An 18,446-nucleotide genomic window follows, 5' to 3' on the forward strand; every position below is an offset into this window, starting at 1 on the left:
GAATACACCTTCATCATCAATTGAATAGGTCTTTAGATTTAGGTATTTCTCTTTTCTCTAATGATGAATTTTTCTTTTCCTAATGCATGGTTTCACTTTCTCTCTCCTCTGGCATTGGTACATCAGAGGAATTTAATTTAGCACGTGCGAGCTACCCGATTTACATTAATATACTGTAAATCGGGGGCATGCAAAATCCTTACAAGAAAGTAAGCGGTTTGTTGAGACCATTGTTTTGTAGAATTTTATTAGTAAAAAAATAAAGGAAAAATGGAATCTAATAATCCTACCATTAGTCAGTCTTCCACAAACAATCCCTCCTTTTGAAATTTCTAGAAACAATCTCACTTTTAACATGGATCTTCCATTAACAATTCCTAACGGGTTGGATTAGTTTGGCAACCGGTTTTCTTAGGTTTATGACATGTGTCGATATTTAATAGGTTTATTCTATTATTTTTTAAAAAACCACCAGCCCCGCCACTCTTATCGCCTTGCCCCCCCACCCCCACCCCTCCCCATCACCACCCCTCCACATCATTGACGTACCCGCCTTTCCCGGGCAAGCCAACTCAAGCGTCCTTGCGACCAAAAATTGGCGAGTGATTGATTCAATTATCACCACACATCATCATCGTTCACTAGGCGTTTTTCTTCCTAGTTGGTGCACTTCATCAACACCACGCATCATCATCAATGGTTAAAGCTCAACCATGCATGACTGTTGGATTGATTCAATAAATCAAAAGCGTCCTTACAATTTCATGGCCGTTGTATCTTTCATCTGATTATTCAAATAAGAGTGGTCATTTCCTTTTTCTTTACTATTTCATTCAAATTGAAATAATTTAAATCACATTGCTAATAGATTACTGCCATTGTAGTCTTAGAATTGTCGATTTCAATTATTTTCCTCCTAAATAATCGTGCATTTTTCAGTTTTCATTCGCAAATTTAATCATGTGGTTTTGGGTGATGGTGTTCAGTTCAGGTGAGGGTTCGAGTTTCAAATGGGGAAGAAGTTTCAGCTAAGGTAGGGGTAGGGGTAGGGGCTGTAGGTAGGGGAAGTGGTTGGGATGGTGGATTGACCTTTCCGCAGCGAAAGAAGTCATGGTTTTCGGCCTTTAGATGTCGCTGGAGGGTGCATGGGTGTTAGGGCCTTAGGGGGTTGCTGGTGGAGGAGTTGAAAAGTGTTTCTAACTGGTGGGGTTGTGTGAGGGTTGCAGTTGGTGGTGGCTGGTGATGAGCGAGGAGTTGAGTAGGTGATGGTGGTTTGGGAGGCAGGTTCAGGTGGTAACCATGGAGGGAGATACGAGGTGGTGAATAAAAAAAAAAAAATGACCGGTTTAACCGGTTATAGGTCAAAGAGATTGTTACTGTGAGATCCATGTTAAAGGTGAGATTGTTTCTGGAATTTTAAAAGGAGAGATTGTTTGAGGAATATCGACTAAAGGTGGGACTATTAAGTTCCATTTTTCTAAAAATAAATATAATCAGAGAATTTTACAAGTATTAAAAAATAGAGAGACATTATTAAGAAAAAAAAAACATTGTATTTAAACACGACCTCAAAAAGAAAATGTTTTATATATTTAAATACACGGAGGAAGTATATAACATATACTAAATGATTTTGAAAATAAAAATAAAAATACAGTAATACCAAACAGACCCAATATTAATATCGATAATGTATGTAAGATTTTATTATAAGGTTTATAAAATAATATAATTGTATTTTTAGTATTTTTAAAACGACTATTTCACCAAATGCCACTGAGTACTTACAAAATTCACCAAATGCCATCAAAGTTTTCAAAATTCACCAAATGCCACTGACAAAAAATACAATGACACCTCGTGCCACTAATAGCATATGGACGTTAGTTTTCCGTTAAAGCAATTCTTATTTCACCAAATGCCATTACTTTGGAAAATTAGTTCACCAAATGCCATTACTTTTTAAAATTAATAAACAACAATTATTTATTTTAATGAATAAAAATAATACTTTTTTCGATTTTCGTGACGAATATTGTTTGAGTAAGGTTTTGGGGGTCATTTTGACCCTTTATGGATACAAATTAAACTCGAAATTGACAAAAAAAAACCGTAAATACCCGGTTTCACATTTTTTTCCGAAAAGAATTACGATATTGCCATACAAAACGAGGCATATATGTTATTTTTTAGTCAATTTCGAGCTTAATTTGTTCTCATAAAGGATCAAACTGACCCCAAAACCTTACCCGATAAATTTAAATGGTTAAAAAATAACGACACGCTAATCGAAATATTTTTCAACACACAAAACGGAGCATTTACGTTATTTTTTGTTAATTCTAAGCTTAATTTGTATCCATAAAGGGTCAAAATGACCCCCAAAACCTTACCCGATCAATTTTGATGGTTAAAAATAACACGCTAATCGAAATATTTTTCAACACACAAAACAAAGCATTTGTCAATTCCGAGATTAATTTGTATCCATAAAGAGTCAAAATGACCCCTAAAACTATACCTGAGAAATTTTTGCCACGAAAATGAAGAAAAAAATAATATTATTTTAATTAATTAAAATAAATAATTTAAATGAACCAATCATATAATGACACGTGTTCATTAATGACATTTGGTGAATTTTTTAAAAGCTTAATGACATTTGGTGAATTTTAAAAACCTTGATGATATTTGGTAAATTTTTTAATTATTATCTTGCTAACGAGCGCCCCGGGGCGTTAGATAAAGATAAATTATATTGGTTGAAATGGTATTAAGTTAGGAATTCATGACAAAATCACGCGTCGTTCGGTGTAATTAATGTTAATTTTACTCTAATATTTGCACTTTAATTATCTTATCTAACGCCCGGGGGCGTTCATTAGCTTTTACCTAAAAAGATAATAAAAAACAATAAACAAGTGTGGTTTTATTATACTTGTATTTTGGTTTGGTTTAGTTCTCCAAGATTTCTTTTTCCAAATGTTATAAACACGAGCAATAATTGGCACACGTGTAGGAGACTTGGACTCGAGAAAACTAAGGTAATGTTGCAAACTCTTACCTCTAAACTCTTCTCCTACTCAACATCAAATAACTTGCCTTCTCCTTCCTCCTTTCCTTTTCCTTGACTTCCCCCTTAATTTTTAGTATTTTCCCTCACTATTTATTTCCTCTTTTTTATTCCTTAAAGCTGAATTTTATATCTTTCTAATCTTTAAATCCTCCTCTTTCTGGGTGTTGTTCCTGTATATTTGTACTGAATTGGGTTTATCACAATTTGATTTTTCTCGACGCTTTTTGTGGTTTTTGTGCGCTTTGTTTTCAAGCAGGTATAAACCCCTTAAGCTTTAATTTTTGTGTTCAATTATTATTTTTTGTTGAATTATATTCTGGGTTTTGCATAATTAGAAAGAATTTAAGGGTTTTGGTTGTTGATTAATTTTATATTTTGCATAATTGGAAATTTGTCATATGCTATTTTTTTTTAATTAACAGGAATTTTATGATGATTAATGTGGTTGTTGTAGTGGATAATACTTTTTAGATTTTTTTTTTTTTTTGAAAAATTCGCAATTGTTTGCTTTGTTGATAATGATTGTTGGTGATTGGCATGTTTATGGATGTTTCTAATATTATTTTCTTATTATGGATAATTGGTTAATACCTTTATGGATAATGTATGAGATTTTATTGGTTGGGTATAATACCGTATAAGTGATGTTGATTATTGTGATTGTATGATTTCCTGTTCTTTTGTCGAAGCCGGGGGGTCGAGGTTTATTGACTTGATGACTATTGAAACATGTTAAACCTCTTGGACTATAGAGCCTATACATAGTTTTTTGGGCGTAGATAGAACTATGAATGTCTATGATGTGTATGAAACGTGGTCATGTAATTAAATTGCTTTGATCGGTTTAATTATTATTTTCTGCAATTTGTATCTTGGATCTTTTCCTTTGCTCAAAATATGTTTGATTGGGTTGTTAATGTGTTTGGTTTGATGACTTTGAGATATGACATGGTGGTCCTATTTGCTTCGTAGTTAATGTGCTCATAGGAAGTTTTTAGTAAATGATGGGATATCAAAGTGCTGTTAATGTGTTGGTCATAATGTTTTTGACCTGGCTCAAAGGAAGTTTTGGTTGATGATGGGGATGATTTATAAAGGTTTGTTAATGTGCTGGTCATAATGTTTTTGACGTTGCTGTGAAGTAGGGAGAGAGAGAGTTATGAGCGAGCTATATATTTCCATAAATTTATCATAACATAGTGCCACCGGTCTGTAATATAAGTAATCTATGTGTAACTGTGTGATAACTGTGAACCTAAGAATTTGGAAGGGAAATATATCTGCTGCCGCTGCTGCTGCTGCTTTAGTATTAAAAATTGCAATCTGGTTTCTAAATCCAAATTGATAGATTTTAGAAGCTTTAATAAATTCTAGGATCTCACCATATCTCTGGTAATTCACCACTTAAATAGAAGCTAAATAAACAATTGTAAATTGTAAAAGTAGAAACATATAATTATGGCCTAGATGCTTTGATTACCGCTGACAAATTTGATAGATCCGATTAGATTTTATCCGGCTCAATTTCTTGACTGAAACAAATCGGGCACGGCCGAGGTGTAAATTATCCATATGTATCTGTTTTATACTTATACATCCCGTCTCTTATGGTCATTGTCATTGAATATGAGCGAATGTGAGCAACATTACTTAATGATTAAAGTTTCATCTTTTTTTTGTTATTTCTCTGCAGATAAAGGTATTGCACAATCCTGACACTGATAAGGGTAACCTTTTAATAACCATTATAAGGTATTTGCTGACCACTTATGATAAAAAATGGATCCAAAAGGTGGATCTTGGGTTGGTGAAATGTATCAAAAGTTTGAGGCCATGTGTGCTGAAGTGGAGGAAGTTATGTCTGAGGTACTTTCAAGACCTAAATTTTGTTTTGTGTTCTTAAATTAAGTTTCTATAGTTGGAAACACTCATCAATCTGTAATATGTTACTCCTTCCGTATTTAAATAAGTGAATTTTTTTGACTCAAATTCACTTTGACTAATGTTTGTATTATAATCATAAGAATAAATAGTCTTTTGGGTACTTCTTGAAATGTATCTCAATGAATAGTTTATTCATACTCAATTGTTATAATTTTTACTTATTGATAATTAAAGATTTTATCGGTCAAAGTTTTGCATTGGCATACATGTATAAGATAAACATTTCACTTATTAGAATACGGAGGGAGTACTCGTATGAGGAAGAGATCCATAAATTAGAATATGATTTCTTTCACCTGTTCATCAATGGTAAAAAAAATATTAGATATATTATTTTACAAGGTTTCTTTGTTGGTCTCTTCCCTACCTTCCTCCCTTTGCCATTCATCTGTCTTAATATTTTCTATTTGAGAAGCTGAAATTTCCTTTTGCTGGATAGGATACTCTCAAATATGTTGAGAATCAGGTGCGGACTGTTGGAAAAACTGTTAAGAAATTCTACTCAGATGTCATTCAAGATTTGCACCAACCATCGTCATTAGATACAGTAAAATCTGGGGACCCCCTTATGACTTTTATCCATCAAGGTGATGGTGATGGTGTAGTCTGTAGGAATCCAAAAAGAGATGATATAACTAAATCTGTTGATGCTATACCTGAGAAAATGGTAAACAATGTTAATGGCGCTGCTGCTTGTGATGACAGTATGTATAATGGGTATTGTGATTCTGCAATCTGCAGCGTGATTAAGCCATGTGAACCAACATCCAATAAATCTCTTGGAGATAATAAGTGTACTAAAGTAAGCTCTCGGATCTGCGGCACTAAATCGGCTTTATCAAATCAATCTACACATGTGGTAAAAATTCTGGATTGTAGAAAAGATTTTCAGAACAAGTGTCTCTCTAGTTCTCCAAGCATAAATCCCACTGTGATAAACAATACTGATGAAGAAATCACATTTATTGCACCCCATGATGAAAGTGATAAACCTTCATCTGTACATAGGGATGACTGTTCAGACAAAGCTTCCGAAGTGAGTGACAATGAAAATGATGTAGGAGTTTCCAGGGAGATGATAGAAGGCTATGAAGGACGGGATGTTATTAATGAAAAGGAGACAAGAGTGCATTCTGGTAAACACTTTTCAGCTGACTTAGACAGTAAGTCTTTTCCCATGTTACTTGGACTAAATCTTGTACATTATAGTATTCACCTATGACTTTAGGTGTGAGTCATGACCTCTAGACACAAGCTTATGGTGTATGCTTGAGGCCTTGAGTAGGGTGGAAACCACAATTCGAGTCGTTGTGTTATGGCTTCCTTGGGGCTTAATGGCCTATACACTAGTTACCTTTTTGTTTTTGTTTTTTGTTTTTTGTTTTTGTTTTTGTTTTTGTTTTTGTTTTTTTGTTTTGTTTTGGTTTTTTTTTTTTTTTAAAATCTATTTATTTTTATAATCCCAGTTGCTTGAATGTATTCACCTATGACTTTAGGTGTGAGGCATGACCTCTAGACACAAGCTTATGGTGTATGCTTGAGGCATTGAGTAGGGTGGAAACCACAATTCGAGTTGTGTTATGGCTTCCTTGGGGCCTATACACTGGATACCTTTTTGTTTTATTTTTTATTTTTTATTTATTTATTTTTATAATCCCAGTTGCTTGAATGTATACCCTAATTCAATTTTTTGTATTATGTTTTCAGTATCACCAAAGAAGGCTGATGCTGCTGATTTGAGTGCCATAATCACCAGTACTAAAGAGAGGTCTGTTAAATATGACGAGGAGGTCTCTATATCTCATAAAGGTAATGGATGCTGAGTGCTTAGTTTTTATACATGAAATGTGCTATATGACTGTTACACTCTGTGCACTTGACATTGTTAGCTCCTGTACTTACGTTTTAATTCGGCTAAGTACTTTATATATCACAAAGGATAAAAAATATTTATTTTAATTGGAAGAGGTGAATTTTGTTTTATCAAGAGGTTTAAATTTTTATTTTTATTTTATTTTATTTTATTTTTATTTCTAGGAATCTTTTAAACTTATTATTTTAAAGGAGCCATATAATTTTTTACTTATTTTATTTTATTTTGGGCAATTATTAAAAATAATTTATTTGTATTAATTTAATTACAGGCGTAATTAATCCTTGGCGAATCATGTTTTTGCTTTCTTAGCATGTGTAAGTTGGGTTATTTTCTTCTGTGAGTATATTATATATTGTGGTGTTCAAGTATGTATTTGTGATGGAGAGAATTAATTGAAAACATGTGTGTGATTAATTATGTGATCACAAAGATTTTATGATTGAATGCCGATTAAAATTTTGTTGAAGAACTGTACTTATTGATGTGGGAAGGGGTTCTTGAGTGAGCTTAACTTGATTCTTGTAGGATGCCTATCAATCTACCTTGTAAGGATACTTTAGAAAAGATGGGAATCATGGGACGTTCAGAAAAGAAAGACTATGAGTGCTTATCACTTCCTGGGGAAGATTCGTTTTCATTGTTCCTATGAGGCATATGTATTTGGAGAGAAAGAATGGTTGTTACCTGATTGTATATTTGTTTTGGATATCATAAAAATCATGCATTATGTACTTTGCATCATATAAATTATGCATTCTTTACCAGAGGAAGTCATGAACTGAGGCTACACCAGCTACTATCCTCCTCTATGTGGTCTTATTACTAGTGTTCTATATATTTTGGATTAGGCTCACTTCAGGTTGAGGTTGATGAGGAAAATAAAAAATGTACTCCTTATACGTAATATGATGGCCGAAATAACTCTGATCATAGTTCTGCTACTCAAAATCTCTTCATATTTACCGTAGTTGGGTATTTCATTACACAAATGAAACTCAGATTATTATCTTAATGGCTATGTAGGGTTCCCTATTAGGTAAACATTGAACAGTCATAGCAGCTATGCAATCAGGTAAAAAACATTCTTACCCTCCAAATACACCCGACTGATACAAACAATGAAAACAAATCTTGCTCACATAGTCATAAGCACTCTCATAGTCATTTTTTCTTCTAAAGTTCCCATCTCAGTATTTTTACTAGGTAACTTGATAGGCATCTTACAAGATATTGGGTTAAGCACTTAAGCTCACTATAGAACAACCCTTCTTATAATAATAAGTACAACTCTTTAACAAAAGTGTTATATCATATAACCTTTGCTATCATGTAATTAATCACATAAATATGATTCCAATTAAACTACTTTATTACACATATATACTTCAACACCAACAATCTATAATATGTACATAAGATAAAATAAATTTTAACGTGTATGCCCCTTTCTTTCCTACCAAACTCACAACATGCTAAAGATAGTAATAGTACTTGCATTGATTAGCTAATGAATAATTAGACCTTTAAATAAAATAATTACCAAAAAAAAAAAAAGGATTCTCTAAAAAATATTGTTTAAAATCTCCCAAAAGAGGAGAAAAATTTCAGCTCTTTTTATAAAAATAAATATGGACCAATTAACTAAAACGAAAAATATGATTTCAAACCTATTAAACAAAATTCAGACCTCTTCCAATTAGAATAAATAACTCTGATTCCTTGATTTACATAAAGTATTTGGCCAAATTAAAACATAGGTATGGAGACTTGATTCTATTTCATTCAAGAAAGTTATTTGTCCTTGAACCTTTAAAAGTATAATGGTTAGAAGAAGGTGTTCACCATTGGCAGTTAAAATGAAAAAGGAAAGGTGGGTCAGTACCATATCTTTGGTTTTTGGTTTGGTGGTCTGTATTTGTTATCACCCCTGTTACTCTCCTTCACATTGGCAAGTGACATAGTAGACTTTTATTTTTATTTGATTTCCCAATTAAGGAAAGCTAAGGAAAGCAACTCATTAGTTGGATCTATCCAATTGTGTACTAGCAGCTTAGCTTTGGCATTGTGTGAATATGATTTGGTAAATATGCTTACATTAGAGTAGGACAACAAAATGGGACAAACCCAAATATAGGTTCTTCGAACTTTCAGCAGGATAGACAGAGTTACCCACGCTGTTTGTTCCTTTAATCCCCCGTTCCATTTTGCATTAGTGCAAAAATTGCGTTCCCTTCTCTCTGTCATGCTCATTTGTGATATGAATTCAATCTAATGGATTGCCTGGTGCAAAGAGTTATAGGATTTTGGACTAGATGCATCACATGCATGCTGTAACTCTTCAACTATAATTTCCTATCTCTGCTTTAGTGCTTTTGGTTCTTTTGACTTTTATAAGTAGTCTTCTGGTAGCTGAGGTAAATGATATTATTGGCTACCTTGATAACCTCCTCTTCTGTTTTCAATTTTGGCTATGTTTCTGATTAGTGACTCCGCTGTATCTAGTTTTTGGTAATTTTGTATTTCTGCATCAGTTGCGTACATTTTTGTGCCCGAAGCTTACAGCTTTCTGTAAAAGCTATATTACTGTGTTGTAAAAGTTCTAGATCATGAATGCATGTGCATGGTTAATCTAAACAGAATACTATCATCTTGTTCATTACTCAGAATACATTAATTTGGCCGTAACTAAATTAGATAGAGGAAAGGTCTCAATCTCCATGAGTATCTGCAGATTTTATTGTAATTATTCTATGATATTTCATATGTTAATATTTGAATTCCAAACCTTTGAACTCAACTTGCTTCATTGTGGTGAATTCCTTCTATGGTAATATACATGTCTGAGCACCAATTGATCCACATAGGATAAAGTGAGAAAAGAACAAAATTACACTAGTATTTTACTGTGCAATATATCTATTCATTACACTGTCGAATAGGAGAGGACATTAGCCCATGAATATGGAGGATGAGACATAATTTGTGCTAGTATGCAAATAAGCCATTGTTGCATAGTACTCCGTACTTTGCAGCCATCATATTGTGAAATAGTGAATCGGAAACTTGTCCTTCTGCCATTGTTATTCATGAGGGTTCAAACATATTTGTGACCTTATATTGGATATATGATACTTTTTAGCTACTCTTTACATTTTTGTGAACAAGTCATAGGTCTTAAACCTTTTTAGGGACTAAAATAAGAGTTTCAAATTTTATTATATTTGCATTTTAATAGTATCAATGTACAGACATATAGTTACAAATTATAATACTTGATGCAGCAACATGATGCCCAAAAACAAGTGATGCAGTTTCATTTGGAAACATAATTTGCTACATGCTGAATGGCAAATACAAAACTGTTAACTGAATGACCTTTATGTAGCCGAACAATCTTTACTTAGGTGCATTTAAATGGTGTAAATCTCCTCTGTGAATCAGATCATACTATATTTGTTTGCATTACTCTATTTGTTGTGAATCCTTCACTGCTATGTACCATAAAAGTCGTGCATTCTTTACTTTGCTTCTTTCCTCTGGAAGATCTGTGATTTGAATAGTTTATTTATAAACTTGTGTTGATTGATTCGATTTTGCAGAAACATTGTGTTCCTTCAATACCTGTGAATTCAAAGGATATGATGCTGATAAACAAAATGTTCGAATTGGGGAACACCTTAATCTGGTCAGACTTGAGGACTCCTGTGTTCTGGTGGAGATGAATGATGATTCTGCTAAATATGCTCCTGATCACATACAGAAATCTTACAAGGTACCGGAATAAGTTCCCCCCCACCCCACCCTCTTATCAAGTTGTCATTGTGAAAAAGAAAAGAGAACATTCATTCTGTTGATACATAGTTGCCACATTGTCTCAAATCTCTCTATCCCTCATAAGTCATGACATGATACAAAGTTGCCACTTAATTTGTGACTCGTTAGGAAATCTTAGTCACTGTCATTACTATCTCTGTCCCAAAAGAATATATCGCATATCTAGTTGAGGCTTCATTGGCCAGTCCCTGAATTTAGAATCTTAAATTTTCCACCTTATCTTTCGTGATAACCATTACTGTGTTTTTTTTTTTACTGGCTGCATTTTAGTGTTGTGGAGGTGTAAAATACTTACCCAGTGAAGGATAATTTTGGTCCTTTGGAGAAAATCTTGAATATAACTTCATTCAATAGTGGTTTATTATTTAGGGGTAACATCTTAAGTTCTTAAAATGGTGTCAATTAATTAAGCTCAGCATTTTTCCAGAAGAAAATCCAAGACGTGTTTTCACCAAGAAGATGGTCAAAAGGCAAGCGAGATCAGGAGCAATTTGCTGTATGGTATGAAGATCAAAGTGGAAGGAATTTCTCTTCTTCTACAAAGCGGGCAGAAATTCAGAAATCACAAGTTTCTGAATCCTTTGAATCAGACTGGGAACTTCTCTAGGACTGTCAAACCTAGTAAGATCACCGTAGACAACTTAAGTAGTCTTGCAGCGATGGCGCCCCCTTTCTCAAGAATTGCGGTGGTGTTCTTGTGAGTGTTAATAATCACGTATTTAAGTAACGTCCATATATACTGCTATTACAAGTTCAAGTTGAGATTCGGAAACTGAATTAATAGCTGCGGCAATTGAATAAGATTCAATTATCTCTTCCCCGAGATGCCCTTTTCTTGAAGTGATTTGTTGTAAATAAGTTCCCACACACTCAATCATACTGCTATCTACATACCAAATATAAATTCGTGGTTTTTTGGATTTCATTCTGTTTGTGGTTTCTGAGCTCTAAATGTAGTATCTCATAATATATTTACTGCCAAATGCAAAAATCAGCAAGAGACAGGTTAAAACCGAGAGAAGTACGAGTATTATTTAGTTTGTATGCAGTACACTAACAGGGGAACCCATTGAATCAATCAAATTCAATAAAACAAATTAATTTCTAAGAATAAATTCTAACAACATTGCCAAAATCACTGCTTTGGAGATATTTGGCTTTGGCAGTGCTAATAGTTTTCAACTGAACAACTTTTTACTCAACATAAAGCTATTTTCTTAAGAACTAGATATTTCCCCTGAATCATCAAAGAAAAGGGAAGCATAAAACAATCTATTCCAAGTGTCGGGTACTCCAGGAAGGCACCAATGCCCACAATCAGCAGTACGCGTAAGATTATACATATTCTTTTGAGCTCGAATCTGCCAGTCCTTGTACCTGTAGATTGACGGATGTGCATCTATTCTATACTGCGACAATTTAGTAATGTCCAAGTACTTAACCTGTGATTTGCTCGACATTTCTTTGATCACGCTCTTGGTAACACGAATCAAGGATTTAGGAAACGACGACTTATAGGACTCATCCATGATGGGGTGGGTTTTAGTATAGCACCATTGATTGTACTGTGGAGATTTGTGCTCAGCCGAAATACTCCTAAAGAAAACGGTTGTTTTTGTTTGATCAACAGTGTTTTCGACCCATTTTGCCCATGTCTTCATTGCTCGTTTGTATGCTATGTGTAGTGGCATATCTTTTACCAGCTTTCCTCTGTATTCGAACAATTCCCAGCTGAAAATTGGAAATAAATTGTGGGTTTAGTGCTTACTAAAAATACTGCTGACAGTTTAGAGTTCAAGTATATAAAGTATTACGAAGTATTTGGTTAGAAAAACAATGCTTGAATAATCATGATGATCATATTTTGTTTTCAGTTTTCTAGTTTTATTAGAAACTAATTAAACATATAATGATAAAACCACAAAACAATATGTCCTATTGATGTCGTGAACCTTTTTTTTAAGGAAATATTGACGTTCAAAACTTGATTTTATAGCTTAGACTAATTTTATTGTCCGTACTCTTTCTAAAACATATATCATAAATTAAAAACTAAAAATTGACAGTACTTACAATATTTTATTTGTGATGTTTGTCAACACACTTACAAATCTAATAACCATTAATACTTGTATATATTGGATGATTTATAAGGAAATGAGAGTTGTTTATTGAGTTTGAAAATGTGCATTAGAATTAAACCAACAACTATGTTATTGAGTGTGACATTTATTTGTACAATACAAATAATAAAGCAGAGTCAAATTTGGTAGTTAAACTATAAAAAAGAGTCAAAATAATTTATGAATGAGTAAGATTTAAAACGGGATTGAAGTAGGTTGTTAATTATTGCTTGGTAGGTCTTAACATAACATAAATTCCTTTCATAGTTGTACATGGAGAATTTGAATTATAAACTAATGCATTTTTAATGAATGTGACTATTATTTCAATAGACTAAAATAGTATTGAACAAAAAGAGTCAAAACTTTGTAATAATAATATACATTGATTCATAAATAAGCTACTTTTTTTGTTGACGAAGTATTAGACAAAAGAAATTAAGAAAGCATCACCCTATACAAATATGTATAAATGCCTTGCTATTCTTAAAGCCCTTCTTTATTATTTTTACAGTAGTAGTTGGTGTGAGTTGGTAAAAAAGGGGCATCATAATTCATTTATGGATTTTATGCTCAACTAAACAAAAAAATGTATACTTTATTACTTTTTCAATTCATAATAATGTGTTGCTTCTGTTTCGTTGGTGACTTTTTGATTTGCTATATTTGTCTTCCAATTGGTAAATTGCATGGAATTCAGAAAAAAGTTACATGTCAACTACAAATTATATAAAATGTTTTTTTTTTTTTTTTTTTTTGACAATAGAATTATATAAAATGTTAAAGGGGTTAGAAGACTTGGAACCTAGAAAGGAAAAATGGAGTAATATAATATAGACTAGTGATGACTATACTTTATTTTTAAATGTAAATCATTGAAATTTTTTCAAAAAAAAAAAAAAAAAAAAAAAACTACTTCCGTCGCTTAATACAAAGCCTCTCTCTCTTTATTATGTGAGCAATCTAATCTAATATATATATATATATATATATATATATATATATATATATATATATATATATATATATATATATATATATATATATATATATATATATATAAAGGGGAGTTTTTCCCCGAGTTTTTAGAGAGCCACGTAGGATTTAATTTTCTTAGTGCGCCATGTAGGATTATGAATTTAAGTAGTAGCCAATTAAATAAGAGATTATTAATTTCTTTTACAATTAAATAATTCAAATGCCACGTAAGATAAATTAGCAAATGAAATTTTAAAGTTTAAATTAATTAAATACAAAATATTATCTTTTGATATTAGGAATTTTATCTAATATTCTAAAACTAATATAATAACAATTTTAATCACATAAATATGAAAAATATTTTTTTTAAAAAAATACTGACAAACCGTGCATCGCACGGGGTTCATCTAGTTTATAATGTTTGCAACTTGCAAATAAGACAAACTAATAGTAGTTGTCTAACAAATTTAATATATATTTTTATAATTATAATTTTGAAATTTATTATTTAAAAATTGAGTAAGAATTTGGGTATAATTTGAAATTAAGTGATATTTTTATCAGGTACTGGGTACCCTACAGGTTCCGGTTCCAAAAAATTGAGTACCTGAACTGTCCAAAGAATTGAGTACCTGAACTGGAATCTGTTACAACAGGTTCTCCAATTTGCTATCTGGAACCGGAACCTCTTCAACAGGTTCCGGAACCGGAACCTCTTCAACAGGTTCCGGAACCGGAACCTGCGCTTCCTAACAAGTTCCGATTCTTATTCAGGGTACCCTGTTTTTTTGCTCACCCCTAGTAAAGATAGATTTGTAGGTAATGTGGTGATAAGGTTGGTACTATAAGTATTATGTACTTAAATAACGTTGTGTGATTGTGTGTTTTCAAGTTTCTATTAATTTTGTTTTAATTTTGCGTAAAAAGTAGACAATTAAGAATTTATGATACAATTGATAGATACGGAGTAAAGAGTAATCAAGTACCCAACTAGATTTAATTTTTAGAGAGTCACGTAAGATTTAATTTTCTTAGTGCGCCATGTAGGATTATAAATTTAAGTAGTAGCCAATTAAATAAGAGATTATTAATGTCTTTTATAATTAAATAATTCAAATGCCACGTAAGTTAATTAGCGAATGAGATTTTAAAGTTTAAAATAATTAAATACAAAATATTATCTTTTGATATTAGGAATTTTATCTAATATTCTAAAACTAATATAATAACAATTTTAATCACATAAATATGAAAAATATTTTTTTTAAAAAAATACTAACAAACCGTGCATCGCACGGGCTTCATCTAGTAAATGCTAAAAAGAGGCTTTGTATTAAGGGGTGGAGAGAGTAGGAAATATGATACAGATTAGATGAATGAAGTGTTTATTCCTATATATATATATATATATATATATATATATATATATATATATATATATATATATATACCCTTCATTTTTTATAGATATTTTCATTTGGACTTTATGCGGGCTACATTTCATATACTGTATACGGAGTAATTTTTTCTGTTATTATTTTAAATTTTAGGGTAAAAAAAGTATGAATAATTTTAACTATGAAAAAAAAAAATGCTTTAAAATTAACATTAAAACATCCCCATAAAATGCCTTTTAAAAAAAAAAAAAATCTATAAACAAACAAATTCGATCAAATATTCATACATCATTACCAATAATTAGAAATATTTAATAGTTTACTTTTAGTATGAGATAGTTTAAAAATTAATTACATACACACACACACAAAAAAAAAAAAAAAAAAAAAAAAAAAAAAAAAAAAAAAAAAAAAAAAATCCAAATATGTAATAAGCATATTTGTTTGAAATAGAATGACTTACGCTTTCTTTTTACCAATTTGAGCCCACCAATGTCCAGAGTTGAATACCATAATATCAGCTTTAGGCCATAACTCAGAGTTAGGTGACAATTTATCAAGCACAAGAACATTTTTGCCACTTTCATGGTTTTTGTTGAGTTCTACTAGAAATGGGCTCCAAAAAAATTCAACTGTGAAATTATAGTCCTCCTGCAAGTATACAATAAGTATAATTTATACTCGATCTATCATCTTATTTGAAATTTCGTCGTAGGACTAGGTGTTTAGTGTATGTACCGACCTTTACTTTCAAGAACGTTTTCAATACTTTCTTTTGAGAATGAACCTCGGCCTTAGATGAAGCATTTGGTATGGAGGAATAGAGAATGCACGCGAGCGACTCCCACATGTTTCGGTTTAGTGAGTCTCCTACTAAGATCACCCTCTTGTTTCTAAATCGTTCCACCATGTCTGTTCCGTTTAGCCTAGGACAAATTATGTACAATTTGTTATAAACCTTCAATTCAGTATATACGTTATAACAGAAGTTTATGTTACAATTAATATGATAAATTTTGAAAGAAAAAAGAAATCAATGTTTAATTTTCCAATAATTTATATATCATGGATGTTATGTAAAACGAAATAGATGTGCTTAGTTCTAAAAATTAAGTTATACTTCCCGTAAAAAAAAAAAATTTAAAAAAAAAAAAAAAGTTATACTTACAATGGTATGTCACAACCACTAGGCTTCCATACCCATTTTTCGTACTCGAAATCAGGCCTTCCATTTCTCTGGCAGCTCATCTTCTCTTCAAGAAACGGACAATTCATCACGTTGTAGCTCGGATCTTGATCCGGTTTGTAAACCCATCTCCCATCAAACATATTACACTTCTTCTCACTTTTCTTCATTGGCCGTTTTACAATGTTATTAACGTACATAACATTTGATTTCTCAATTCTATAAACTTCCTTTGGCTTCTCTATGGCATTAGAAGTAACATTCTTAGACCACGGGATCAATTCCGCAAAGACGCTAGCTATAGGTTGCGGAGGCTCCGAAGGCTTAACAATTATGCTCATTGCCTCAGTCGGTCCAATTTCTAGTACCGTGCTTTCAACTTCAAAAAGACGCATGTTTTGGTCATTTTCGCGAAGAAGAAAGACGAGCATCAAACAGCCTATTAAGCTACATATTGTACATATTTTCCATGTAGCCGTTACATTGGAGCTTAATTCCATAACTTAGATTTTTGAGTATTATCTGTCAAAAAAAAAAAGATTTTTGAGTATTAATTTTTTGTCTTGTAATTTTTAGTGTTGTAATACTATAAATATGCATATATACTACACGCATGGCAAAAATAGGTACGTGTGTGACACTGCTAACTATATTAGTTATATACTTCGTATTGTAGTTGTTTATAAAGTATCCAATGGAATTAATATATATCTTTAGGGTAGGGTCAAGTCAAGTGATAATGTGATATTATTTAGACGTAAGAAAATGTTATTAGTTCCTAAAAGAAAAAAAATAAAAAAAAAAGTTATTAGTGTATGATTGAGTTACATATGGTCAAGTAATGTTATTGGTACGTAAGTCATTTGTCGAGTGATTATACTTTGTTCCTATATCTTAACTACTCTTATTATTATTGGATTCAGAATCTCCTTACAGTTTGCACCCACACAAATTGGATTATACAGCAAAATTTTGAACACCTAATTTTTTGTAAATAAATGAGGAAGTAGAAGATATTTGATTACAGGTCTAGGATATCCATTAAACTTTAACTAATACATAAAATGATAAAATATAGGGAAATTACTCTTAACCGTAGCTGTTTTAGGTTAAATGTCCCTTGGAAAGTAGGCTGAAATGCTGCAGTCATCTGACATGCCCACCTGCAAAACAACGAATATTACGATTATCGAAATGTTCACCTCCGACAATCTAGTTAGTAACCGAACACGAAACTCTATTGAGAGAAAGTTAAGAGAAGGGAGAACAAATTTGGCTAGAGCCTTGATAAAATAACAAATGAACTTGTCCCATCAAGCCATCAATGATTGGTGTATTTATATTTCTCTAAAATTATGTTCCCTAGGGTTTTGTGCTCTAGTTTGATCACCATTGTAACATTCCAATTTATTACTATAATTGAGTTTTTCTTCTATTAAATTACCCACTTGACCCCATATTAAAATAAGTTAAATGTTTATTTTAGATGCACCTCTGCTTTTATTTATGTAATTTAATTATTTATTTACACTAATATATATATATATATATATATATATATATATATATATATATATATATATATATATATATATATATATATATATATATATATATATATATATATATAAAGTTATCAAAATATTACTTCATTTTAATCATATACGAAATTTTGGTCTGCCTTGTTTAGAATTATCTAAGAAATCGAAATATTTATGCTCCACAAACTCCTATTGTGGACGAGAAGTCGAGAGCCATAGGCTGAAAATCGAAATCGAAATATTTATGCTCCACAAACTCCTATTGTGGACGAGAAGTCGAGAGCCATAGGCTGAAAATCATCAATCAAGGAAACATGTTTTTGTTTGATAAAATAAGTAGAAAATCACATTCTCTTTGTCGTAAGTGCAACATGGTCCCCTTTCGTTTTCGTGTTATGGACGTGAGATGTAGTAGTCATCTTCCACAATTGACCGCTATAATGTAGTGGGCAATACTTTTCATGTTTAATTGGGGAGCATGATGTGCC

At 31.8% G+C, this 18,446-nt stretch overlaps 2 protein-coding genes across 4 annotated transcripts; one reads left to right on the forward strand and one right to left on the reverse strand.

The window, feature by feature from the left end:
- The first annotated feature begins 3,006 nt into the window (after positions 1-3,006).
- Positions 3,007-11,655, forward strand: LOC145558540 (uncharacterized). Of its 3 annotated transcripts, none has more exons than XM_081619812.1 (6): positions 3,007-3,044; positions 4,770-4,942; positions 5,460-6,183; positions 6,728-6,829; positions 10,496-10,668; positions 11,158-11,655. In XM_081619812.1, the coding sequence occupies exons 2-6, from the start codon at positions 4,856-4,858 to the stop codon at positions 11,335-11,337; spliced, it is 1,266 nt and encodes a 421-aa protein (XP_081475938.1). In that variant the 5' UTR covers positions 3,007-3,044; positions 4,770-4,855; the 3' UTR covers positions 11,338-11,655. The 3 variants fall into 3 exon arrangements, with proteins under 3 accessions (XP_081475938.1, XP_081475939.1, XP_081475937.1); XM_081619813.1 differs by lacking the exon at positions 3,007-3,044 and adding an exon at positions 3,061-3,332 and having other exon boundaries at positions 5,460-6,156; XM_081619811.1 differs by lacking the exon at positions 3,007-3,044 and adding an exon at positions 3,062-3,332.
- Positions 11,656-11,804: 149 nt separating this feature from the next.
- LOC145558539 (protein trichome birefringence-like 43) lies at positions 11,805-17,335 on the reverse strand. Its single transcript, XM_081619810.1, has 4 exons — positions 16,400-17,335; positions 15,974-16,157; positions 15,695-15,882; positions 11,805-12,461 (listed from the first exon to the last, which is right to left on the reverse strand). Exons 1-4 carry the CDS (start codon positions 16,915-16,917, stop codon positions 11,948-11,950), a joined length of 1,404 nt encoding a protein of 467 aa, XP_081475936.1. The 5' UTR covers positions 16,918-17,335; the 3' UTR covers positions 11,805-11,947.
- Between the last annotated feature and the right edge of the window lie 1,111 nt (positions 17,336-18,446).

Source organism: Chenopodium album, chromosome 9 (genome assembly GCF_948465745.1).
Source record: "Chenopodium album chromosome 9, dcCheAlbu1.1, whole genome shotgun sequence".
Taxonomy (NCBI): Eukaryota; Viridiplantae; Streptophyta; class Magnoliopsida; order Caryophyllales; family Amaranthaceae; genus Chenopodium; species Chenopodium album.